This window comes from Equus przewalskii, chromosome 5 (genome assembly GCF_037783145.1).
Source record: "Equus przewalskii isolate Varuska chromosome 5, EquPr2, whole genome shotgun sequence".
Taxonomy (NCBI): domain Eukaryota; kingdom Metazoa; phylum Chordata; class Mammalia; order Perissodactyla; family Equidae; genus Equus; species Equus przewalskii.
In genome coordinates this window covers 17,159,142-17,184,723 of record NC_091835.1, presented here as the reverse complement: position 1 = coordinate 17,184,723, position 25,582 = coordinate 17,159,142, and the positions used below count along the sequence as shown (strand labels likewise).

Below are 25,582 nucleotides of genomic sequence, written 5' to 3'. Positions count from 1 at the left end.
GATTTCTGGAGCGTTATACAGTGGACCATGAATATTGCCTTTTCTGTGTCATTGTCACTCTTCATTGGTAAGGGGCACACATCTGTCATGTTTATTTCCAGAGCTTGTGCTTGGGTTTACTGGGTGTGGCTCATTCCACAGTCTGGGAACTTTTCATCATCAAAGCAAATGGTACCAAGTCACGGTTTTAATATTTTTACTCTGAATGGAACTGGAGCCACAAACAACATTAAAAGAATCATCTATGCAATTATGCAGTTACTTTAATTCCTACTATAGTTTTTGCAAGGTGGATTGAGTTTTCTCATGGAATTTCTGATGTGATAAAATTTCATGTTCTGAATCTTTCTAGCTGATGATTGTAATCAGTGATATAATTCTGGGGAAGAAGAAGATAGTAAAAATGTTTCCAGACATTACTCCTGCCTCGTTGAGGGAGCTCTACGATTATTTAGCTTTTTTTTTTTTTTATTAAAGCTATAAAAAGTAGATTGTATAATCCATGCAAGAAAATTGTCTTTGTCTTGTCCTGCAGTAGGTGATACATATAAGTGACAATGTGTGACAGTGTTGATCTATCTACAGTGTTTATTGTCTGCGTCCCTCCACCAGCACTGTGGGAGCAGATGTTCTGCCCATTTCCAGAGCCTAGTACAGGAGTCAGCAAACTTTTTCTGAAAATGGCCAGACGGTAAATATTTTTGGCTCAGTGGACCACATGGTCTCTGGCCACTACTCAACTCTGCTGATGTAGGGTGAATTCAGCCAAATAAAAAATAAATGAATGATGTGGTTGTATTCCAGTAAAACTTTATTGATGGACACTGCAATTTGACTCGTGATTTTCACGTGATATGAAATATTAATTTTCTTGGATTTTTTCAACCTTTTAAAAATGTAAAAGCCATTCTTAACTTGCAGGCTGCACAGACATAGGTGGCAGGTCGGGTTTGGCCTGTGTGCCATAGTTTGCCAAGTTCTGGGCTAGAGCCACAGAAGGTGCTCAATAAGTATTTGTTCAATGACGAAGACCACATTTTAAATTAAATTTTTATTATGAAATATTTCAACCATATAGAAAAGCACAGAGAATAATGTAATTAGCATCTACCACTGAGATGCAGCAAACATCGTGCTATCATATTTGCTTCAGGATTTTTTTTTTTTTATAAAACAGCCAAATATAGTTAAAGCCCACCTGTCACCCCCATCCCCCTACTCCTCCTGGATCCCATTTCCTTCCCTCTCTATCCAGAAATGATTGTTATTCTGCATTGGTGTATAAGCTTTCTGTCTGTGGTTTTATATTTTTACAACATAGGTATCAAATGTCCACAGCGGTGTCACACTGTAGCTATCCTTCTGCAGCTTGCTTTTTTTCCCCCTACTCATTACTATGCTTTGTCTGTGGTTGTCTGATGTAACTAGTTCATTCGTTTCACTTTTTATGTAGTTTACTATGCAGTCATACCTTGCTTAATGATGGGAATACATTCTGAGAAATGCGTCGTTAGGCGATTTTGTCCTTGTGTGAACATCATAGAATGTATTTACACAAACCTAGGTGGTATAGCCTACTACACACCTAGGCTGTATGGTACTAATCTTATGGGACCACCTTCCTACATGCAGTCCGTTGCTGACCAAAACATTGTTATGTGGCGCATGACTGTATTCATCTTTTATTTTATGTCTCACTCAAGAGACTGATCTTGATGTCATAAAGATATTCTATATTTTCATCAAGAGAACCAATCAGCAAAGTTTTTCTGCAGAGAACCAGAGAGTAAATATTTTAGGCTTTGCTGGTTACACTTTCTCCGTTGCATCTACTCAACTCTGAAAACAACCACAGACAATATGTAAACTAATGGGCGTGACTGTATTTCAATAAGACTTTACTCACAAAATCAGGTGGTGGGCCAGATTTAGTCTCTGAGCTGAAGTTTACAGAACCCTGATATGAAAGTTTTGAGGTTGCATTTTTAAGACTTTGATGCGAAATCCATCTGGAATTCATTTTTGTGTGAGTGTGGATGGTATGAATTACGTATTTATTTTAGCCACAGGGATCAGCAGTTATTCAAGTACCACTTACTGAATAGTTTATACTTTCTGCCCTAATTTTTCATGCCTTCCCTGTTATATACCAAGTTTATATGGTAAATCTCTGTGCTCTGAGACATTGTTCCATTTGTCTATCCCTGTGCCAGTACTATACTGTGACAATGATACATTTTTGTATCTGGTAGGGAAAATATGTCCTTTTTTCCTTCAGATTATCTTGGAAATACTCGGTCCTTTTCTCTCCCTTTTGAGTTTTTGGATCAATTTGACAAATTAGGAGAAAAAAAGCCATGAGATTTTGTTGGAATTGTATTTTTCTGTCTGTATTAATATCGTCATGACATACTAGCCAATGACCAAGAACAAAGACCTGTAACTCTCTGAATGTCAGAGACAATATGCAGATAATAGTACTTACTGAATAGGATTATAGAGAAGATGAAATGAATGGAAAACATCGGGAACTGTGCCAGCATAGTGTATCCTATGGGATATTCATATGGGAGGTTTTGATTACTCATGGGCAATTCTTTTTTCATCCAAAGACCCTGGAGAGATGTCAGTTTTTCTGCTGCTTCTCCAGGCCTGCTAGCGGATTTATCTCCAGAACGTCCTCCTTTATTTGAACAGACAGAGGCTGTCTGTTTAGAGGCTTTATGTCGGGGCTCGGTTATAGTTCCCGCTCTTCTCCTGGGCTCAAGGCCACATTTCCCATCCCTGTATGATTTCTAGAACCCACACTCTCAGTCCTTAGGTCTTACTTCCAGGTCCATAATTCCTGGGGTCAATGCAGTGTCATCTGCTAAGGGCTCTGGTGGTTTTCTTCTGTTATATTTTCCGAAACTTGAGGATTCCCCTTCTCCCCCACCCCTTTTTAAGTTCGCCTCTCAACCTTTGAATGAAAACATTTCCTATTTTATCTAACATTGTTATATAGTTTTAGTTGGAGAAGGACCTGCCCTTCAGTTCAATCTGTTATAATAAAAGTCCTGAATAATGAAATTTTCCGTCAATAAAGCTTTTATTTTCTACATGCCTATGGCGTTTACATATGCAAGAAAAATCATGTTGTCTATAATCTTTATATGCTAACTTAATTCACATGGTTCAAGTTAGCAAGCTTTATTAATTGCAGTTGGTTTCATCAACATTCTAAAACAGTTCAGAGGATGCTCTGTGCTCAAAAATTAGTTTGCTGAAAAACCCTTAATTCGACATGGTTATGCTTTGCTGACAGTTTTTCTGGTGGGTTTTTCTCCCCTTCTAACTTAATGACTTAATTGGAAATGCTAAATATGTGTGTTTTTAAAGAGAGAATTTGGGATGATGAGTATTACAGAATCTTCAAAGCTACAGTACCTCTGTGGTCCTGCTTCTGTGGACATAGTTATACCGGCACCAACTCTCTACTGATTTGAGGTTCAGCTTGTCATGGTAGAGGAGACCCCTCTGTGTCTTAAAAGACAATGCACTGAAGTGTAGCTAGAACATTCTGTCTTCTGCTTCCTTGTAGACCTGTCTTGTGTCCCCAGGGCTGCAAAACTAAGGTGGGGTGGTTTTCTATCCCTCGTCCTTCTATTCTCTGTCCTAACTCCCGGACTGCAGAGACTCCAATCTCTGTTGCTGACCATCCTTGTTTCCATGCTTCACAACCCATGACTGTTTCTAGTTGGCGGAGTTTTTATGGATGATCTCTTCCACCTCAGCCCTATTTTTCTGTTCCTTTACTATCTTTTCTTTTGTTTCATTTGCCTTTCATAACTTCAAAGGTCCTCTCAGCTTCTCTATGGAAAAAAAATCTGGTTTTTTAGTAGATGTTGTCAGCCAATCAGAGAGCCTCTTTCCAACCATGCAACAAGATGACTAATCTGAGCCCCATGCAATCTGAGAATCTTTGGCTTTTGCTAATTAAAAAGCAATTGCTACTGGATATCCAGGGCCTGCTCTTTTGGCGGCTTGAATTGTATTTTTTTTTCCTTTTTAGCTTTTTTCTTAGTGAAGCTGCCTACATGAAGCCTGCTGATTCTAGGAGGCTTATCTCTAGGTAAATGAGGTTGGACAACATGATGACTTGAGATTTATCTGCCGAGCCGCTGATTCCTGTCCTCATCTCTGGGAGCAGATGGATATTAAAATTAGAGCAGCTGTTTCCACTTAAGGTTAGAAAAGCTGAAAAGAGAGCAGAGGGAATTTTTGGGCCTGCAGAGAGAAAAAACACACGTCACGGTAGTCAACGGGCCAAGCAGGTACACAAGTACACTAAGCATTTATAGCTTAAAGCAAAGCCTTTCCCAAACAAGGTGACCTTGGTTTCACGGGCATCCATGGAGTTGTCTCTCAGCTTTTCTTAAGGCTCCTGGGCTACCAAGCCTAGCAGATCTTGAACGCCCTGCCTGGTGGGAGATGCTCTGAGTGAAGGATGGTCTAAAAGAAAGCAATACAGTTCGTTCTTTGTTTCAGACAAGAAATATTTATTGAGTGCTGACTACATGCCTATTTTTGCAGCTCCCTGCTACCCCGCATAGGTGTCATTTACATCTATTTTAAAAGATGAAGAAATGAACATATTTTAATATTTGGAGACTACCTTTGGGGTCCCCAACAAGAGCGAAAGGTTCTTCAATGTGGGAGACTGACTTGAGTCCCCAGCCTGGTTTCACGTGTTTCCCTGGCTTCCCAGAGCTTCTAGGACAGAGGCCAAGCCCATTAGAATAACACAGAGGCCACTGTATTTTGGCTCCTGCTGACTTCGCTGGCCCCTGTGGCCTCATGTGGCTGCTGTGCTGTGAGACAGTCTCTATGGAATCTGTGAGCCGCTCCACAGCGTCCACTGTCTGGGAAGAGGGTCAGGAAGGAGCAGTTACTTTTGGGCAAAGACAAGTTGGTTTCATCATCTTTGCCAGCACCTCCATCGCTCTTTCAGGAAGGGGAGCTCTGGGTGCAGAAACTCTCAAAATAGGGGTGCAGTTGACACTGCTTTCGATGAGACAGTCTCCAGCAGCTACCTGCCCACCTCACTCAGGTTGTGCCACTGGTTCCATAGTTGGGAGATGGCAAAGAGATTCCTAGAAAAGTTAAAAAAAAGACATAAACAAAATATGCTTGTTTCATTTGACTGGTAAGAAATGTCACCCAGAAAAGTATAGTCCCAACTTTCACATGTGTAGACAGTGTAAGCCCAGATTTTAAAGACTTTAGTGAGCTAGCTCTTCTCAGGATAAAAATTACTTTCTCCTACATCCTCTCCCCCTGCCAGTGTGGCCTGTCCGGGTTGAATCCCTGAGGCCCCCTCCCCTTGGCTGTCTTTGCTATGGGCACGTCATGCGGTATAGTCTGCTTCTTCCTAATTTGTCTGGGTAGAGTAGCTCCATTTGCCTGTGTTCTTGGTGCTCAGACTTTGTTCTGCTGCACATTCCAGAAACTTGATCAGCAGGTGCTTCGTGAAGCAGATACTTGCTCCTAGAAGCCATGTTTTCCTGGGGGAGAGGGGTGTTTGTCTGAATGAGTGTGGAGGAAAATCTGATGTTTCCCAGCTCTCCACCCTGCCCAGACCCCCTCTAGGGCTCTAGATTCCTAAGGGCTCCGTTCTCCTGGACATGTCTGCAGGCATCTCATCCCATGTACACAAGATTGGATCCTTCAACGGAACCGTGAACCAGGGCCTCTGGGCAGCAGCCTTCTCTTGCTGAGCAGAGTGAGCTCAGTTCAAGTTCTTTCAATGGTCTCATGAGCTGCCCAGGTTTGGAGTCTGTTTACTCTGCAGCTGTCCACAGCTGTTGCACCCAGGTCACACTCAGATCCCACTGTGTCCCAAATGTCCTCTCCAACTCTTCTTTACCCACTGGAAGGTGGCCTGACCCTTCCACTTACCCAAATTGCTCTTGTCTAGGTAACCAGTGCCAGATCCAGGGTTGCCAGTGATCGTATTACTTTTGTCTAGTAGCCTATGGCAGTTAGCCATGCTCTCCTTCCAAAAACCACTCCTTGACCTAATGAGATAAAATAAGAGGCTATGTGGAATGTGGAAAAGCGATGCAATTTGGAATCATTCAGTTTGGGGTTCAAATCCCTGCCATATGTGGCTTTGGACAGCTACTTAACATTTCTGAGCCCTAGATGCCCCTGGATAAAATTAGGATATTCTCTATGTCAGAGAGTTATTAAGAGCAAATGAGTTAGGGCATATAAGAAACCTGATGCTTATGGGTCCTTGACACATTTTAGTTCTTTTCTATATTCTCCTCATTTTTCTCCTCTAATGTTTTCCTGCCTCCTCCAACTGACCCCTCCCTGCATCTCTGATGCCTCACCCTCAATGATCTCGTGCACATGCAGGTGTCACCCTCCACCCTCCCCCTCCAATATACTGGTAATGTTCATATGAGGAGCACCAACTCATTCCTTTCTCCTGAGCACCAGATCTGTATTCACAGTCACTGAAGCTCACCTACCCAGTGTCCTTAGATACCTAAATATCTTTCTGCTCCAAACCAAAAACTGTGGCTTGCTGCACCTTCTCAAACTTGCTCTTCTTCCTAAATCCCATATTTCAATGAGGGAACTAAGGCTCAGAAAGGTGGTGTGTTTTAATGAAAAGAAGTTCATAATTCTGGCGTAGTCCAATTTATTAATATTTTTTCTTTGCACTTAGTCCTATTTGTGTCCTGTTTATTAAAGATTTGTTTACTCCAAAGTCATGAAAATATTCTCTTCTGTTATCATTTTGAAACTTTATTTTTTTTGCCTTTCGTGTTTCGATCGGTGATCCACTTGCAATTTATTTTTGTGTGTGGTATGAGGGAAGAGTCAAGCTTAATTTTTTTCCCCATATGGCTATCAGTTTATTGAAAAAACTATATTTATTGCACTACTCTGTTCTAGAAATGAAGTGTCCATATATGATCATTCTATTTCTTGACTCTCTATTCTATTGTCCTAATTACTGTACCTTTAAAATTCCTGATTTCTTATGGAGAAAGCCCTCCCACATTGTTTTTATTCAAGAGTGTCTGGGCCATTTAGGAACATTTTACACGAGAACAACAGCAACAAAAAACTGTTGTGATTTTTGTTGCAATTGCATTGAATCTGTTGATCACTTTGGGGAACATTTGAATCTCTGTGATATTGAGTTTTCCAATCCGTGCCTAGAATCTTCCTCCCTTTATATATGTCTTCTTTAATTTCTCTCAGTACTATCTTACTATGTTACAGTTCTCTTTGTTGAGGCCATGCACTTCTTTTGTTTGATTTGTTCTTAGGTTTTTATTTTTTTGACATATTATAAATAGTATCTTATTTTTAAATTTTGTTTGTTTCTGATACATGGAGATGCAGTTAAAAAAATTTTTTGACCTTGTCTCTAGCAAACTTGCTGAAGTTCCATATTCTAATAATTTGTGTACATGCATGATCATATGGTCTGTGAATCATGACCGTTTTTTGTTTGTTTGTTTGTTTGAGTTTTCTTTTGTGAGGAAGATTAGCCCTGAACTAACGTCTGCCACCTATCCTCCTCTTTTTGCTGAGGAAGACTGGCCCTGAGCTAACATCTGTACCCATCTTCCTCTACTTTATATGTGGGACGCCTGCCACAGCATGGCTTGATAAGTGGAGCATAGGTCTGCGCCCGGGATCCCAACCAGCGAACCCTGGGCTGCTGAAGTGGAGCAAACGAACTTAACCACTACGCCACCGGGCCTGCCCCTCATGACAGGTTTTTTTGTACTCAATCCGTATACCTTCTTTTTTATTCTTGCTTCCTTGCACTGGCTAAGACTTTTAGTGCAATGTTCAGTGGAGGTGGTGATAGCGAACATAGTTGCTTTGTTCTCAATTTCAGAGAGAAACCTTTCAACATTTCACCAATAAGTATTACGTTTGCTGAAGGTTTTCTGTAGATACCCTTTATCAGCTTAAAGCATTTTCTTTCTATTCCTAGTTTGCTCAAAGCCTTCACTCTAAAATGATGTTGAATTTGATAAAATGCTTTTCCTACATCGGTTGAGATGCTCATATGTTCATTAGAAGAAGTTTAATTCTCAGTTTGCTGCAGGCTTCTCTTCCTGAGTAGGCAGAGAGGTAAAAGCTGACATATTGCCTGTATTCATGGCATTGTCGTTTTGTAAAAAGAGTTTGCTAGGATGTATGAGTGTTTCTGATGAGAGGCGAAACAAGAGTGTAGGCACTGGAATTGTTCTGTAAGTTTCTGATTCAAGAAACTTGTCTTTGAATGACTAAAAGGAAAAAAGAAAAAAAGCATTTCATCTGAGGCTGGTGTGCTCATGCCAGTAAATGCAATTGTTATCCTGTAGAATTTAGTCAAATGTGGAAACCAAAGGACACAGGATTTGCCAGGTTTTTGAAGAAGAGTTATTTAATTCTTGACATATCTACAACTGAGCAGGGCTTAAAGACTCATCAGTATGACTATTGACTATGTATGTTCGCCAGACTGAAGCAACAGTAGTGCAATTTCAAGATAATTTCCAAATGTAGCATGTTTTAAAGAGATATCATGAAAAGGTAGGAAAATAATTAGACATAAGTAGTTTATTTTTTTATTATTATTATTTTTTAGGAAGATTAGCCCTGAGCTAACACCTGCCGCCAATCCTCCTCTTTTTTGCTGAGGAAGATTGGCCTTGAGCTAACATCTGTGCTCACCTTCCCCTATTTTATATGTAGGATGCCTGCCACAGCATGACTTGACAAGCCGTCTGTACGTCTGCACCCGGGATCTGAACCGGTGAACCCTGGGCCGCCAAAGCGGAGTGTGCGAACTTAACCATTACACCTCCGAGCGGGCCCCGTAGTAGTTTATTTTTAATGGATTCATTTCATAGTCAAAAGTTTGAATTCTGCCTATAATTTCCTTTTAGCCTACTTACCCAAGTGACTCAGCCCACATGCAAAAATCAGGACAGGCTGATTTCAAGAAAGTCAGCGTAGAATTGAGGGAAAGATTTGACTGTCCAGATTAGTCTTGGAATAATTTTTGAAGTAGATCTAGAGTGCCTAACATGGAAGTAAAGAAATATGGAAACATGGGAATGTGTGTTTCACTATAGTTCTCAATTCAGTAAAATGAATGAGTATTTTTATTATTTGGATTTGGAAAAAAATTCATGGGATGCGTTTCTTGGCTGACTCTACTACTGGCATAAGCACTGCAGTGATTTTTTCTTCCCACATCTACTCCTAGTGGGTAAGCAGTTGGTGTTGGAATTTAGTTGAGAACTTTATTGAGCAAAGTGGGAAAAATTCCTTTTCAAGGCAAAAATACTGTGACAGTTGGACCCTAAGATTGTTCATTTGTCTTTCAGCATGAAGATGACATTTCTAACCAGCGCAATTCTTGTTTTGGACTGTGAAACACACTATTAAGAACGGAAAGGACATTAGTGCTTTCTAGTCCCATCCTTCCTTTTGAGTTGAGGAAACTGAGTCCCAGGAAACTTCCTTGCCTTGTCTAAGGTCACCTACAAATGGGACTAGAACCCCAGGGCTTCTCTACTGCATCACAGTGCTTCGGGGTGGCAATTGCTCATTATCATTTTTCCAGAAACCCTAAACTCCAAAGTCTGGAGTCATCTTTGTCATGGTCCTCTTTTCCCTGTTGGCGGATGTAAACACTCTCCTGCTATTTCAAGGTCCCTTGCTCTGTGTGACTCTTCCCCACCCACTCTCCCCCATGGTTCCACCTGTTTCTATGTTTAGCTGCTGCAGTGGGCTGTCCGTCATTTATTTCTATTGAGTTCACTTGATGGGTGGGAGAGTAGGGGGAGAATTTCCACATTTCTTCCAGTGAAGGAAAGGTGGGAGCATGACCCTTCATTGGGATCTCACTTCATGGTGGATTATCTAGGTAAGTATTCCTTTCCTAGTGCCAAGATTTAGTCTGCCGTGTTCCTGCACATAATTATGATTAAAAGAGCATCTGGTCCCTTCTCTGCCTTAAGTTGTATTTTGATAGGTCCTTCTGTTATTTAATCACTTGGTGCATGCCAACCCAGTAAGGGAGTTGGGTGGGGAGACAAAATAGCAGCAATTGTTATTAACTTTATCATGGTCCTGTTCAAGCTTATCTTCTTCTTTGAAGTCTTCTCAGATGAGTCCACCTACCTGTTTTCTTCCTTTGGGAACCCCAAAGTCCATATCGTCTGGATCAGGGATGACCAAACTAAAGGGCCAGCTAATAAATAATGTATGGGTTTTGTGGAGCAGATAGTGTCTGTGGCAATTACTCAACTGCCGATACGGTGCAGTCAAAACATAAGCAGATGGCTGTGGCCGTGTTCCAATAAAACTTTATTTACAGCCACAGACTGCATTTGGCCTGTGGTTGTAGTTCGCCAACACTTGCTTTCTACCAAAAAATTCTAAATTTTAGTTTTTGGACCAAGTGCATCAGGATCAACTGGGGAAACACTGAAAGATGTGGGTTTCTAGGCCCCACCGTTGGAGATTTTGATTAATAGCTTGAGGCTGGGGAATCTTTAGTTTTAAAAGTTCCTTAATCAATTCTCCTACTCAGAAAAATTATTAAGACAGTGGTCTATTCTGCTTTTTAAAATTTCTGTGTGTATTTATACACATACAACTAAATACATCACATCGTGTTTTGTGTTTAACAATAATATAAAAATGACATGATTCGGTACAAATCATTCTGCATCTTGCTTATTTATTTCTTTGCCCTTTTTATTGAGGTATCTCTCTTTTAATGATATCTAGGAATCTATACAATAAAGGATTTAGGGGGCTGGCCCCGTGGCAGAGTGGTTAAGTTGGCGTGCTCTGCTTCAGCAGCCCAGGGTTCGCCAGTTCGGATCCTGGCCATGGACCTACTCACCGCTCATCAAGCCATGCTATGGCAGCATCCCACATAGAAGAACTAGAATGACCTACAGCTAGGATATACAACTGTGCACTGGGGCTTTGGAGAGAAAAAAAAAAGAGGAAGATTGGCAACAGATGTTAGCTCAGGGCCAATCTTCCTCACCAACACCACATACACACACGCGCAAAAATAATAAATAAAGGATTTAGTCCTTTGTAATATGTTGTACATATTTCCCTCCATCATGTTGTTGCCTTTTAACTTTATTTATGGAGTCAGATGGATTTTTAAAAATTTTTGATGGAGTAAAATGCTTTAAATCTGTTCTTTTAAGGCAGAGGTTTTCAACTGGGGATGTTTTTCCCCTGGGGGACATTGGCAATGTCTGGGGACTTTTTTGGTTGTTATGAGAGTCATTGTTGGAGGGAGGGGTTCTACTGGCATCTAGTAAGAAGAGATGAGGGATGTGGCTGAACCTCCTACAATGCGGGGGGGGGGGGGGCAGCCCCCACAACAAAGAAATACCTGCCCAGAGAGTCAGTCTTGCCGGGGTTGAGAAATCCTGCTGTAAGGCTTTTGCTTTTGTTCCTTGCGTAATAAGGCACCCCTTCTTCCTATAATACTAATATCTATATCAAAATCTGTATGAAGAACTTCCTTAATTGATTTTGCTGCTCAGAAAAATTACTAAAACAATGGCCCATTCTACTTCTTTCTTAATACCACACACGAATTTCCCTCAGTTATTTCTCTTCTGTGCCTACATCTTACGCCTCACTCTTCTGTAAGTGCCATGAGTCTGCTGTGTCCCCTCGGTGACTTGCGTTGCCTGGGTCATATAACGTGCTCCATCAGTGTTTGTAGGCTGTCCTCCTGGGCTTTGTTGGGTTTGGTTTCCTCAAACACCCTGCCCATCCCCTGGGATGACTCTGCCCACTGAGCTTGGGTACAAATGAGGGAGGGAGGTGACCTCAGGTTGGCTCCGTACTTCTCCAGACCCTCTGAAAACAGCGTCAATGAAAGCTGAGTGGCCGTCAATAGAATACAAAAATCATAAAGCTGGAGGAGGCCTTGAGATTTCGACCCCAGCCCCTCATTTAATGCAAGAGGAATGTGTGTCCAGAGTAGGCAAGCAACTTGCTCAGAGCCTTTCAGCCTCCTGTGCAGACCAGGGCTGACACCAGAACTCTACTTGCTCAGCGGGCCCTGTCTTCCATTAGAAAACTCCTTTCTGCTGCCTTGGTTTTGTTGAGAGTGGCCCCTGTCATCTAAAAGAGATTGGCTCTGAGCCCTGCTTGTAATCTGTTCATTTCATACCTGCGGTTCTCAAACACATTCTCTGTCTCAGCACGGGGGACTTGAACTCAATCAAACACATGATCGTAATAGTCAACGTGCATGGAAGCAGGGTATTAATTGACAATTGGGCTGCTCAGGGTGAGTCTAAGTATCTGACTAGACCCTTCTGTTGGACTGCAGGCTCTTTTTGAGGGCACGGACTGGGCTTTCTTCATCCTTCTGACTCTCATTCTCGGCGTCCTACCTGCACGTCATAGGTGCTCCATCAATGTCACCTGAATGACTGATTGGCCTTAATGAGTTTTCTGTAAAGTACAGGAGAGGTCACACCGAAGCCCATAGATTCTCCAGACTAGGATGGAAGGCTCATCTGGGAAGGAAGTTCTGTGTCTCCCCAGGCCCCACCATCAGCCAGGTGATGCAGATGAAGCATTCACATGCTAGACTTGAAAGCAACCCTAACAGCTTTGGCTTACTGTATCTAGTGACCCTGTAAATGGGCCTCTTTTATACTTGTTTTGAGTTAGACCTTTCATCCTTCTGTGTGTCTGCTTCAGAGGGCATTGGGATTACTGAAAACATGGGCAGCAGACGGTTTAAGGAAGGAAAACAGGTCATGGCTAAAGTGTCACATGAGACTGACTTCAAATCACGAGTCCTGGGGGTGGCAGGCATCTTCGCTCTGGTCTGGCCTCCCCTGTCACCCTGTGCACACCCCCCAAAATACCCTTGATTTTGTGTGAATTATTTGACACAGGTGAAAAGTCCAAAATAAAATGTGAAATGAATACTTTCAGATTAGTTCTATGAGGAGAAAGAATTTGGCTTAAATAGATGAATTAATCTGATGAATTAATCTAACAAACATACGGCATTTAATAAATGAACTTGTTGGTTAATTATAAGTAGAAAACCATTAACCCATGGCTTTCTCTTTACTCTCTCTTCTAGCTGATATTACAAAGTCTTAATCATTTTCTGTCTCCTTAGAAGCTAGAAAGTATAGCCAAGAAAATATCACCTGTTAAATTTTGAGCATCTTCATAGTCAGGTCTATTAATTATGATATTTTGCCTCATTAGGTATTTGGCAGTTTGGTTATTTCCTGATTATAGTTCAAACTTAATGGACTTCAAGGGCGGTAGTGACCTCTACCACAGGAGATAAAATACACATACAAACTTAAAAAAAAACTCAATAAGTTGTGTACAGAAAAACAGGATTTATGATAAATATTTGTGATGCCAGGATTTTGCTTAAAGGTTAATGATTGCATTTACCTTATATTTGCTGTGATGCAAGTGAAACAGCTTTTTTTTTTGTTTTAAAATAAAACCAGTTTGAAGTATTAGAGAAAATGATGGCAGATAGTTGTCATTGTTAATGAAGCAACTAATATACAACCCAAGGAAGTAGCATTAATATGAAGTGATTATTTTAAAGACGGGATCACTGACCTTGTAGTGCCTTCAACTCTCTGCTTTGTATGCCATTGTTGTGTGTGTGAGTGTGTGTGGGCGTGTGTGTGTGTGCTCTATCACGTCAGTCACTGTTTCCAATCCTGTTAGAAATCTATACAATTGACAGTTTAATTTTCAGCTTTTATCTTCTTTTCTTTACTAAGGGCATGTCCCCTGGCCTTCCATGTTAATCATTTTTCATTTAATCCCATATGCTGCTCATGCCTTCCTCTCCTCTATGAAGACAGCAGCACTTAAATGGTATCATTTGTCTTCATCATATTCTCCTTTCAGCGCTTCATTCCCTCACTTGATGGGACTGACTCCCGGGTATGGTGAACTGGGCCTTGTCGTGGGGACCTGCCTTACCCCCCAGCTCTCCCCCAGCTCTATCCACCAGCACGTGACGAGGTTCGCCCACTGGCTCCCTTAGACAGTCTCTGAGGACCAGAGTAGGACGCCTGGTGCTCTGGTGTGGAGAGCCATCCATGACCCGTGTACTCTTTCTGCCCTCCTCAAAGCAAAGGCTGCAGATTGTGCGGGTTCTGTTACCTCTCGGGTCAACACTTTTCCCCCTTTTAAAACTGACAAAGTTATTTAATCGTTCTAAAAACACTGTAGTGGGAATACATAAGGCTCCCCTTTGACTTATGTTCTCAAGGGCCTATGACTTATGTTATGGGCCTAGGAAGATCCTGATTCCATTTGACATAGCAGCACACCTCACAGCTCCGGCAGCTGCTTGTATATAACGTCATTCATTGAGTCACTCATTTGTTCAGTCAATGTTTATTCAGCAGCTCCCACGTGCTGGGCACTGGTCTAGGGCTGGGGGCACTCGAGAGAACAAAACAGGAAAAATGTGTCTGACCTCACAGGGTATACATTCTCGTTGGGGGAGATAGAAAATAAATGTAATAAATAAATAACTTTTTTCCCATGATAGATTAGAAAATGATAGACATTTTGGGGGAAAATAAAGCAGAGAAGGAGGAATCAACGGGCCAAGATGTGGGGATTTTGCACTGTTAAATAGTGTGCTCAGAGAAGTCCTTATGAGAAGACGATATTTGAACAAAGACTCAGAGGAGGCTTGGGAGCAGCCATGAGAAGGGAGAGTGGTTCAGATAGAGGGAACAGCCAGTGCAAAGGCACTGAGGCAAGAGGGTGCCTGGAGAGTTGGGGGAGCAGTGAGGTCAGTGTTTCTGGAGCCAAGTGATGGAGGGAAAGAGGAGGAAATGAGGCCAAAGAGATTGGGGACAGGGCAGATCACATAGGACCTAGAAAACTGTAAAGACTTTGGCTTTTATTCTGAGTTAACTGTTAGTCATTTGCCTAACATCGCTAAGCCTCAGTGTAAAAGTAGAATAATAAACATACTGACCTTAAAGAGTTGTCAGGAGGAACTAAAGTGAAAAACATAAAATGCTAAACATAGTGGCAGGCACGCAGGAAGTACTCAGTGACTGGCAGGTAGTACCAGTTTTGCTGCTCTTAGTGCTGTTACTAGGTCACTAGATATAAAAACTCTATGGGGGCAGACACTCCAAGTTTTTTGTTTTTTCTTTAGTGTTTTAATCCCAGACCTGGTACAGTTCATTTCATATAATAAGGCCTCAACCAATATTCATTGAGTATTATCACTATCATATCATACCTTTATTCTTAAAGAAGCATTTTAGGTGGTCTTAATGGGCCTACACTTAATTGCTATTTTCTGTTGTCACAGAACTATCATCCTTCCCTTTGCTTTCTGCACAGGGATTATTTCTGGGGGCGTGATAATAACTTGATATCCAAGTGGCAGTGCCGTGTGGTGGAAAGAAGTCTTGGCTGGCATTCAGAAGATGTGGCGTGGTTCTGGCTTTCTTTGGTAGTGGCTGTGATGGGTCACCCTACTCTCTGCCCTCTGGTTTCCCAACAGAGATACTGGTTCAGAAAAATCTTTCCCTGTTTCAGGGTTGTTGTGAGCACAATGAGATCCCATATGGTAGTGTTCTTTGAAAACTCTAAATGGCCATCTGAGGGGGGCAGTGGATATGGTGTCTGGTGGCCTCTGCTGTGTGAGGGTGGGTACCTGTGCTTTGAATTCTTTGTCTGGAGGAGGCATTGGTTTACACTGTGCCTTGGTGCCTCTCTGAGGCCTGGCTGTTGCCAGCAGTGGGCTGTGGCCATGGAGCAGAAGCCCAGGGGCCTCTCTGGCCATTAGATAGGTGGTCTTTGCCTTAGTACAGTCATTCCCTAAGCTGCACAAGGGAGGTTTGGATTCCTAGAATTCATTTTTATAATCTCTTCAATATAATTCAATGGTTTCAGTATATTTCTGTGTTTTTAGGCACGTGTTAAAAGCCTTAATTTGTGATGAAGTCATTCTCAAATGTTTTAAAAGTTGATTTCAGAAAAATGGCTTCCCTGTCCCCTTTATCCTAGCTAATTAAATTCTTTCTCCATCTGGTCCTGGCCAAATAATTCTGGAGGTGATAGCCACTCTGTGATGCCTTCCTAAATATAAATCAGAAATGAGATAAGATAATATCGCAACTAAGGGAGCGATTCACATCTGTCCTTCATCATGCATTGCTTTCCAAATATTGATTGATCTGTCTTTATTTTTTTAATACTTTAAAACAATATATAGAATGCTTCTCAATACTTTTTCTGTGCTCCTCGACATGCTGGGAATAAAGCCGGGAACATGGCAGATAAAGCCCTGGCACTCACGGAGCTCACATGTTTGTGGGAGAGAACAAAAGGGACTGTTGTAGATTTTGTAGTGAGAGAAGGCTTCTCTGCGGAGGTGACATTTGAGTAGAAAACTTCGTGAAAGGGGGTAGAGAGCCTGCAAAGTCTGAGAGGAGAGCATTCCAGGCAGAGGGTCCAGCAGTGCACAGGCCCGAGATGGGAACCACCTTGGTACGGTCATTCCGAGTAAAAGTTGGTTGTTTGCTTGAGGTGGGAATGACCTGGGCATTGTCCAGGGACAGGAAGAAGGCGAGGAGGGGAGAGTACAAGGGTGGAGGAACACGTGTGGGAAGAGGGGACTTGAGGGATAGGAAGGGGCTAGTTCAGGGAGCGCTTTGTCTGCCACGGAAGGAGTTTGCGTTTTCCTTTGAGTTGATAAAGATTGTGAGTATTTCAAATTATTTACAGTTTCAATATTCTCTGCAGATACCAATCCATCTCCTCTGATCTGAGCTTCCATGAAGGAATTGCCAGGTGATGGCATAGAATTAACAATGTGGTATTTTGGGAGCTTCATTTTATTCAATTCCAGATCTCTTACTATTCCTTAAGGAATTTGTTGGAAATTGTTTAAGGATAATTCGCAGGATGAGTAGCCATTTTTCCATGCAGAATTGTGTCCATGTCTGTTATACGTGAGCTCATTTCAACAAGAGGAATTGAGGGTCCCATTTCTCTGTAGCCTGTTCTTTACCGAATTCTATTTTATGTCCAGCCCTGAGAAGCCAGAGGTCTATCAGATAGAGGTCTAATTTTCTGTTATCACAGAAGCAAATGATAATTGAATAAGAACTGAGAACATGCTGGAACCCTTGAGCTGTTTCCAGCGAAGGGTTGTTGCATTGTTTCATTTTACATAGTTTTGTAGCATCTCCCAGTAATAACAAATGGCAATTAAGAGGTCAGCAAAGGACTTGGAGATAAACGCTTTACTTAGAACATGAACACAGTTTAAAGAGATGCAGCTGAATTTTTATCTTCCACATCCAGCTGGGTCACATTTCTCTGTAATCACCCTCCAAAATAATGAGGTAGAAACTTTCATTAAATTCTGCTTAATATGAGTTGCCACCGTGCTCTCAGTTGTCATGCAAGCCTATCATTTTGGAAGGCTTTAATTAAATAACATTGCCTTAAAAAGCGCTGTTTATCAGGGAGGAAATTGGGAGACATAGGTAAGTGCATCTGTAGGGGAGGTAAACTGGCCAGTCACGTCTCATGAGGAAACGTAGCGGTGGCCCAGGATGTGAAAGAGGAGATCCAATTTAGATCCGTAGTATCGCTTGTCGTGACTGGCATTTAAAAATATCAAAGTTGGTATCTTCCTAATCAGCCTCAACTTTAAGTATTTTTGCCCTAGGAAATTCCTCTAAATAGTGTGTTCCTGAAATCAACATTATTTAGGGTCTTGGGATCAGGGAGGTTCTTCTCCACCGCGTACTTCGTCGCTGGCCTCTTGTTACCTGTGGAAAGGTTAATATTGGGGTGACCTTGGCAGGCTCCCCCCAAGAGCATAAGTGATTAAGAACATGTATTCAACAGGAACAGCGTTTCTGTTAGAGCAGCAGCTCTGAGACACGGAGCTAATTTCCTAGCGATGGCACCACTTTTCTTATGAGGGAATAATTGACCCATTTATGGTCTCGTTTCAGCTTGTTGTGGATCCTTGCGCCAGCAACCCGTGTCACCATGGCAACTGCAGCAGCAGCGGCAGCGGCGATGGCTACCTCTGCATTTGCAATGAAGGCTATGAAGGTCCGAACTGTGGACAGGCGCTTCCCACCCTCCCAGCCTCTGGCTGGACCGAGTCCATGGCACCCAGACAGCTTCAGCCTGTCCCCGCTACCCAGGAGCCTGACATAATCCTGCCCCGCTCTCAGGCAACCGTGACTCTGCCGACATGGCAGCCGAAAACAGGGCAGAAAGTTGTAGAAATGAAGTGGGATCAAGTGGAGGTGAGAACGTTTGGTTGCATATATTTGAATGTAAGAAGCCAGACAAGTTAAAATAATTCTAGTGGGTCTAATATCAGCTGTAAAAATGGAGACCTTTTCACCCCTTAGACGAAAAACAATGCACTTAGCCTTATTCTGGTCTGTGCTTGTGTGTGAGAAATCTCTCCTGGTTACACAAATGAGACATTTCAATTATGATTGTTTCGTGAACACAAAAAGAGTAACCAAGAAAAGAATATGAATGAACTTATTTTCTGGAACGATATCCACATACATTTCTGTGAGATAATCTTAGAGTTTGGGGCAGACAGCTCAATGAAGAGTCATATAAATGAACACATCATGGACCCTCTGTTGTTGACCTAATTTTCCTTCATGGAATATTATACTCATCTTTTTGTTTGTGGTTATTGTTTAGGTTCTATTTTTGGTACCTTGCAGCACTTCAGTGAGATTCAGAAAAAAAAAAAAGCTATCATTGATTTTGAAAATATTTTGAGGATGCATTTGAGAATGAAATTTCCAAATTTTATTTATTTTGGCAATAGCAAATTCTATTTGTTGAATTTTGTCCAGCCTGCGTTTGGCTTATTGTATTTTCCAGCTCATCAGAAGTCTCATTACATAAAATATAAATTTTCCAGAAGACCCCTAAAAATTGACATAAAGTATAAATTTACCAGCAAGAAGAATTGGGGGACAAATCCAAATCATGAGTTTAAGGTGACATCGATAGAGTGTAATTCCATTTCACCTCTTTTATCTTATAGGACACCCGTATAGACCCGTGGTTGCGTATGATTACAGGTTTTGTAGCTTAAATGAAAAAAACACACAGATCTTTGTGTAAGTGAGTCAAGGATTGTGTCTAGAAATGTCCCTTATTATGAATAGAGGTAAAGCAGGATTTATAAAAGAGATAAGGTAGCATTTCTTCTTCTGTTTTCTTGGGTAGTTCTAACCAGTTGACCCATTTTTTTTTTTCATTGCCACACAATTTATGACGGCCATATTCAGACCTCAGAGCAGCGTTTTTAGCCTACCTAAAAAACTGTGAACTTGTTCTGATTTCAGACTTGTAATAAACGCTTTGAAGTATGATGTTAGTAGCTCTTTGCTGAATGACTCTCTTCTCGGATGTGAACTAGATTTGGGTGCGCGTTTCTCAAGAAAGTGTCCTTTAAAGAAAATTCCTCCCCAACCAGCCATTTCAATCTGTTTATCTAAAGGCATGCTATCCTACAATCGGTAAACATAAAAGTAATGCCTCATCTTCCTGTCAATACTGTTATTCCTTAAGCTGTTCAAGAAGCAGGTTAGAAATGGCGAGGAAGAGGTGGGTATGTTTGGGTTTCTCTTTTTCATGAAGTAATGATGCTTCAGAAACATGAAGCTATTTGGAGTCTTAGGGGACTAAAATTTATGTAAGGTTTGTCTGTTACACAAATTTAACAAGCTGGACTCACATCTTTGAATGTCCCTCATGGCCTTTATCTATAGCATTTGACTATCAGGCCTTCTGGACAATGAGTTCTGAGTGTTGGGTGTAGGGTATTATGCTGACAATTTCTCTATTGTCCTCAGTTAATTCAGTGATGACGAATACTTTTGATAACCTTTTGTCTGGACTCTTGGGAGTGAGGACAGTGGTCACGGCATGAAGAATACATGAATAAATTGGTCATTGGACACAGCTCAAGAGTTCGCAAAATGTGTTGATGAGCACAGGTTTTTTTTTTCTCTCTTGAATTCCTTTTTTTATACACACCAGGATGATACTTTTGGGAACATGTCCCTTAAAAGAAGGAAGGCAGCTTCCCAGCTACCTGGCCTCAGCATATGCTCCTGAGACCCACCTCTGCACAGGGTAGGGTCATTCCGACTGGATGCTTCCTGCCTGTCGGTTGATTGAAGCCTCACTCTCCTGGTATTAAGGTTTCTATCTGCCGCCTGTGAGCTGGTCTGTTAAGTCCACCTCCTTCTTCTCTAAGCACTGAGTCCCTAGTTACCCCAGACTGAGCTTACAGCAGAGGCCAGTGACTGCTTGTTAAAGACAGCATGTGCGCCATTCCCTGCAGTAACCTATTATCAGCTTCAGCAATCCCAGGAAATGGTAGATGGCTCTCCGGAAAGCTTTTGCATCTCAGGAAATCAAGGGCAAAGCTCCCATTTTCCTTTAAATTTGTTAAGCTTTCCCTTGTCCTCTCTATCCCCACCCCAGTGTCGTGGAAAGGAGTGGAGGGGGTGCAGCTCATGGAATTTTGCTTTGTAATATTATCCTGTACTGTGATCCACCCCAGGAACTTGTCTTTTTTCTTTTTTGGTTCTTGTTTTTTTCCCAGGTGATCCCAGATATTGCCTGTGGGAATGCCAGTTCTAACAGCTCTGCGGGGGGCCGCCTGGTGTCCTTTGAAGTGCCCCAGAACACCTCAGTCAAGTAAGAAAATTCTCACTTAAAAACTGCTCCTGTGACCGTGTGGTGGGTTGTGTCTCTCCATGTAACTGGTGTGTAACTGGTCAGTCCAGTGAGAGTCATGAATGGCCTTCCATGTGTAGAGAGGGCCTGTGTCACTCAAAAACCAGAGGGAGCCATTTCGGAGGAGAATATTGCAGAGAGGGTCCAGTCAGGGGGAGATGTGGAACTGTGGGCTTGGATTGGATGTGTCAGGTGTGATGTAAGACAGCTTGAGACCTTAGATAAGATCCGGAGCCACACCAGGTACCTCCCAAATGATTTTCCTTCCAAAATTCTTCAGCCTCTTGACATTTTAATGGACTGTTGGTTAAATTCTTCTGCATAATTTACCCCCAATTTAAAATCCAAACATTACAGTTTTCTCTTTAAAAACAAGCAGTTGAGAAGAGAATATTTTGTTTTGTTTTAAACTTAAGCTCTCCCAAATTGCATACTGCCCATTGTCAATGGTGGGGGTGGGGAAGAGGCAAAGGGACGCAGCGTGGGCTGAGCACCTGCTGTTACCAGGTGCTTTCCATGGCTTGGGAGTAGGGGTGGGGCCAGCATGAGAGCATCCCAGACCTGTCTGATAACTCCTACTCCTGTTCTCTGTTGCTATTAACTGCTCCTGCCCCCCTCCCCTCCATGGAACCAAATGAGCATTTGCTGTCCAGTCTTCAGGGACTTTAGAAGACCGAGGGACATGGGGCCCTGGTTAGCCAGTTGCTGTATCACCTCCCTTTAGGAGGTGGTGGGCACTGTAGACGTCTTCCATCTCTACAGGGTCATTTTTGCCCACTTTGCCTTCTAAACAGTGGAGTCCCTGAAATTGTTGGAAGAGGAACGCAGTTACATTGCCCCCACATCCCCTCCCCCTAGCCCTGAACTCACGCTAGTGGGAGAAGAGCCAGGATGGGCAGTGAACTCTGGGCACTGGGAAGAAGTCCCTGTAGGGAGAACGGTGTGGCGTCCGAGGCAGCTTCAAGTTCCACCAGTAGGGGGACCCCGGTCCTAAGTGTTTCACTGCTCATAAAAAGATGAAACCCCCACCGTGCAGAGCTGGTTTTAGGGAAATAAGGATCATTAGTCTCCTTTACATTTATAAAACCATCTCCCAGCTCTTTCTTATCTAGGTCATATTCTCTTACTTGCATAAGCCTTTCTGAATAGTTCTCATCTTCTCTCTCTTTAAATGCTTTTGTTTTTTTCCTCTCAACAAACTAGAAATTGTCCAAGACCCTCTTAGGCTGCAGAGGTGGACAGAAATAGCAGAGTCTGACCCAGGCTGAGTAAGATGGGAGTGCCGAATGATCTCCGGGCACCCTGAATTCAGTTGTGAGGGTCACTAGCTCCTTACCCTTTCATTTATTCACGAATTCGATCATTTATCAAACCTTTACTGAGTGCTCTGCTGCAAGCCAGGAGCTCTGCGCTGGAGGGAGCAGCTCTTGTGCATTGAGTACCCCCATCTCCCGAGGTCGAGACCCAATTCTCCAGGAGCGCAGAGGAAGGAATGGCGGCTGCTGGGTGGCAGGAGGACAGTCAGGGAAGGTCTCAGAGAAGAGGTGATAGGTGGGCTAAGCCTTGAAGAATGACACCCAGGTGGAGGAGGAGGCAAAGGTTGGGAGGTGGGACAGAACCTGCTTGAGGAAGAGACAGTAAGTAACTCCTTATTGCCAGAGCATTGGGTGCAAGGATGGAGGTGTTGCAGCTGAGGCTGAGAGGCGAACTGAGGCCACTCTCTTCCTTGATTGACTCCAATGCAGCCAGCATTAAAATTTTTTTTTTTTAATAAAAGGCTTTGTTCATTTGTTTGTTGTTAATTAAATTATTAGATTACCTCCTGACTACAATTTCTCAAGGTATATGAATATCCTAAGAAAGTCAATATCTTGGTCACACTTTTTATCACACCTCTTATGGCATCTCATTCTTTGGATTTTATCCAAACAAGAAGGATTTGGATTTTATTGAAAACAAGAAGAAGCCAGGGGAGGCCTGAAGCATAGGAGGTAACACCCTTTTGCTGTGTTAGTACACAACTCAGGTGGCCATTTTAGAAGACATTACACATTTATGATAAATTCAAGCAAAACTCTTTATGTTGTGAGTAGATGGAAGGCATTGTCTCTAAAATAACTCAATATACCCTTTTATCATTGATTAAAATCGTTACCCAAAGATGAGTTATCTATTAGTGATTTTGTGGTATATTTTTGATCAAGTGGGAGACAGACGTTTCTAACAAACGTGGAAAATGACAGCCATGAGTGTGCATTATGTGGGTGCTTGTTTACAAGATCATTTCATCCATTTCCCAATACCTTTGTGGATGCACACGTTACCTTTATCTTTATTTTGAATTTGGTGAACTGTTTCAAGGATGAATTTTTCTGAAAGGGACTTTCCGTTGACATCGTTCCTGTTTTCAGGATTCGGCAAGATGCTGCTGCTTCGCTGATTTTGCTATGGAAGGTCACGGCCACAGGATTTCAACAGTGCTCCCTCATAGATGGCCGGAGCGTGACCCTCCTCCAGGCTCCTGGGGGCCTGGTCCTCTTGGAAGAGATGCTCGCCTTGGGAAGCAACCACTTCATCGGTGAGTTAAGGACATCTCCTACCCAACACCACATCGGACTCAATCCAGTCTTCTTTTGGTGGTTAGAGATGGTGGATAGGGAATTTTGCCCAGATAATCTGAATTCTAACCATCAGCACATTCCCTCCATTTTAGGTGAGGTTTTGCTTGTAATCAAAACTGGCTTCTGAGATAATATTTCTAGTGTGGCTCAAAGTGGACAAAGCGTGGGCCCTGGAATCCTGAGACTGTATCCCAGTCCCAAACAAAGCATCATGAGTGTGTGTCTGACCTTTGGCACAATGGTCTGAATCTCAGTTTTCTTTTTGATTCTTTAGTCTGCTTTCTCCGGGAACTGTGGACCACTTGAGGCATTGAATGTTGGTCTCTGAGAAAAACCCTGTTCCCTCTTGATTTAGGCCTGGCCTAGGGCCCCGGGCACAGAACCTCAGCCAACGATTTACCACTTATGAGCCTCCAACTCAGAAGTGAGTCGGGATCCCAACTCTCTTTGGGGTCTCTCTTCCCCACACCCACCCCTCCTCTGTGCGTCACTTCTGACTTGTCACTCTTTCTCAAACGTGGTTACATCTGTGATTTAACCTTCTCTAAACTGCCACATGTCCAATTAATTGCTTTCCAATTCCTCTGCCCTGGAGTAGAAAAGGCCTTGAGAAAGCATGAGCCCTCACCCCCGCCTCCTCCTCCCGAGGGCTCTCCTTGGGCAGTTTCCAGAGGACCAGCTTCCCCTAGGTCAGCATTCTGACTGCATCCTGCCAGTTGTCTTCATCCCTCACCCAGCAGAGAGTACCTTTGCGATTGGAACTTGCAGCTCTAGCCCATTAGCATGTCAGTATCATCAGCTGCTGTATTGGAGGTTGTTGCATCGTATAGCTTCGACTCAAAGACACAAGCTCAAGTCTGGAGTCTACCATCCCAGTCCGATGCACCCAAGCAGCCCTGGCCTCCTGCTGTTAATACCTTCTCCTGTCCAATTGTACATTCCAACAATCCTCACCTGGAGGATGGGGTGGGGGGGAGGAGGGAGGGACCGTCTCTCAGGGTAGTTGGGAGGATTAAGTGAGAAAAATGCTTGTGGAAGTATAAATTACAAACGTTAAGGATGATTCTAGGGTACTTTCTCTATTTTTTTCTGAGATACACTAAATATTTTGCTAAATTAAATGGAAAATATACATGAAGATTTATTCTCCAAGATATATTTGATGCAAATATCATAATGAAGATAAATTCATAAAAGGAAATGCTCAGCTCGATATAATTTGTATTGCATTTTATATTTGACTAACCCTCTCTGATGAGAAGGGCATTTCCCAATCTTTGGATATTCAACTGAGGGAGCAGGGATTTTATTAGGTGGAGAGAAGGTAAGGAGAAGTCAGCTTGGGGAATGGATATGTTGGAAGAGGATGGAAGGGTGTTTACCTTGGGGCTGGTGTTTGACTTAAGGTGGATACTAGATTATCAGTTGGAAATTGTGTGATGGGGTATTGTCAAGAGTCAAATCTATATTTTACTCACCAGTACATTCCAAGTAACTATTATCTACTTCCATATCTATTGTAACAATTTATCTAAAAGGAAGTAATTTGTATATTTTGATAAACAGTTTCAACTTTATTTTATAGTGATCTTTTAAGTTTTCTTTTTAGTAGATTAACTTGCCTTTCTCTGACATGAGCTAACATTTCAAGAGTATTTATGAGCCATCACTACTCTTTAAAATGTCATTAATGTTACCAGAAGATATCCATTTGAAATGTTAGCTTACATTTTATACCACTTTTGGTTGTAACATAACTGTGACTTTAGACCGATATTGGGGATAGGGTTGGAGGTTAATAGAGAAGGATTTTCTGGCATTAATATAAATTTATTCTTTTGAGATACAAGGAATTTTCTGAACTCCAACAGAATTTGAGCTCATTTTGCTAGCAAAAAATTTCATGGAAAAAAATGTATCTTTGGTCGAAATGTATTGTTCCTTAGAGAAAGAATTAAAGAAATGTAATTTGACATATTAATAACTAAATTAAGGAATTCTTTCTCAAAAATTCTACGTTAGTTTATGATGAAGAGACAATGATTTTGAGTAACGTTCTTTATTTCTCTAAACCGTTATTTTCTACTTTGAAAATTTATGATTTGATACCTTTTTAAATT

At 42.1% G+C, this 25,582-nt stretch overlaps 1 protein-coding gene across 2 annotated transcripts in view; it reads left to right on the top strand.

The window, feature by feature from the left end:
• Nucleotides 1-25,582, top strand: part of DNER (delta/notch like EGF repeat containing) — a 302,394-nt gene that overhangs the window by 104,187 nt on the left and 172,625 nt on the right. For both annotated transcript variants that reach the window (XM_070620042.1, XM_070620043.1), the window contains exons 2-4: nt 18,063-18,365; nt 20,708-20,802; nt 23,253-23,419. In XM_070620042.1, the coding sequence (XP_070476143.1) occupies nt 18,063-18,365; nt 20,708-20,802; nt 23,253-23,419 (565 nt within the window). The remainder of the gene's footprint in view (nt 1-18,062; nt 18,366-20,707; nt 20,803-23,252; nt 23,420-25,582) is intronic.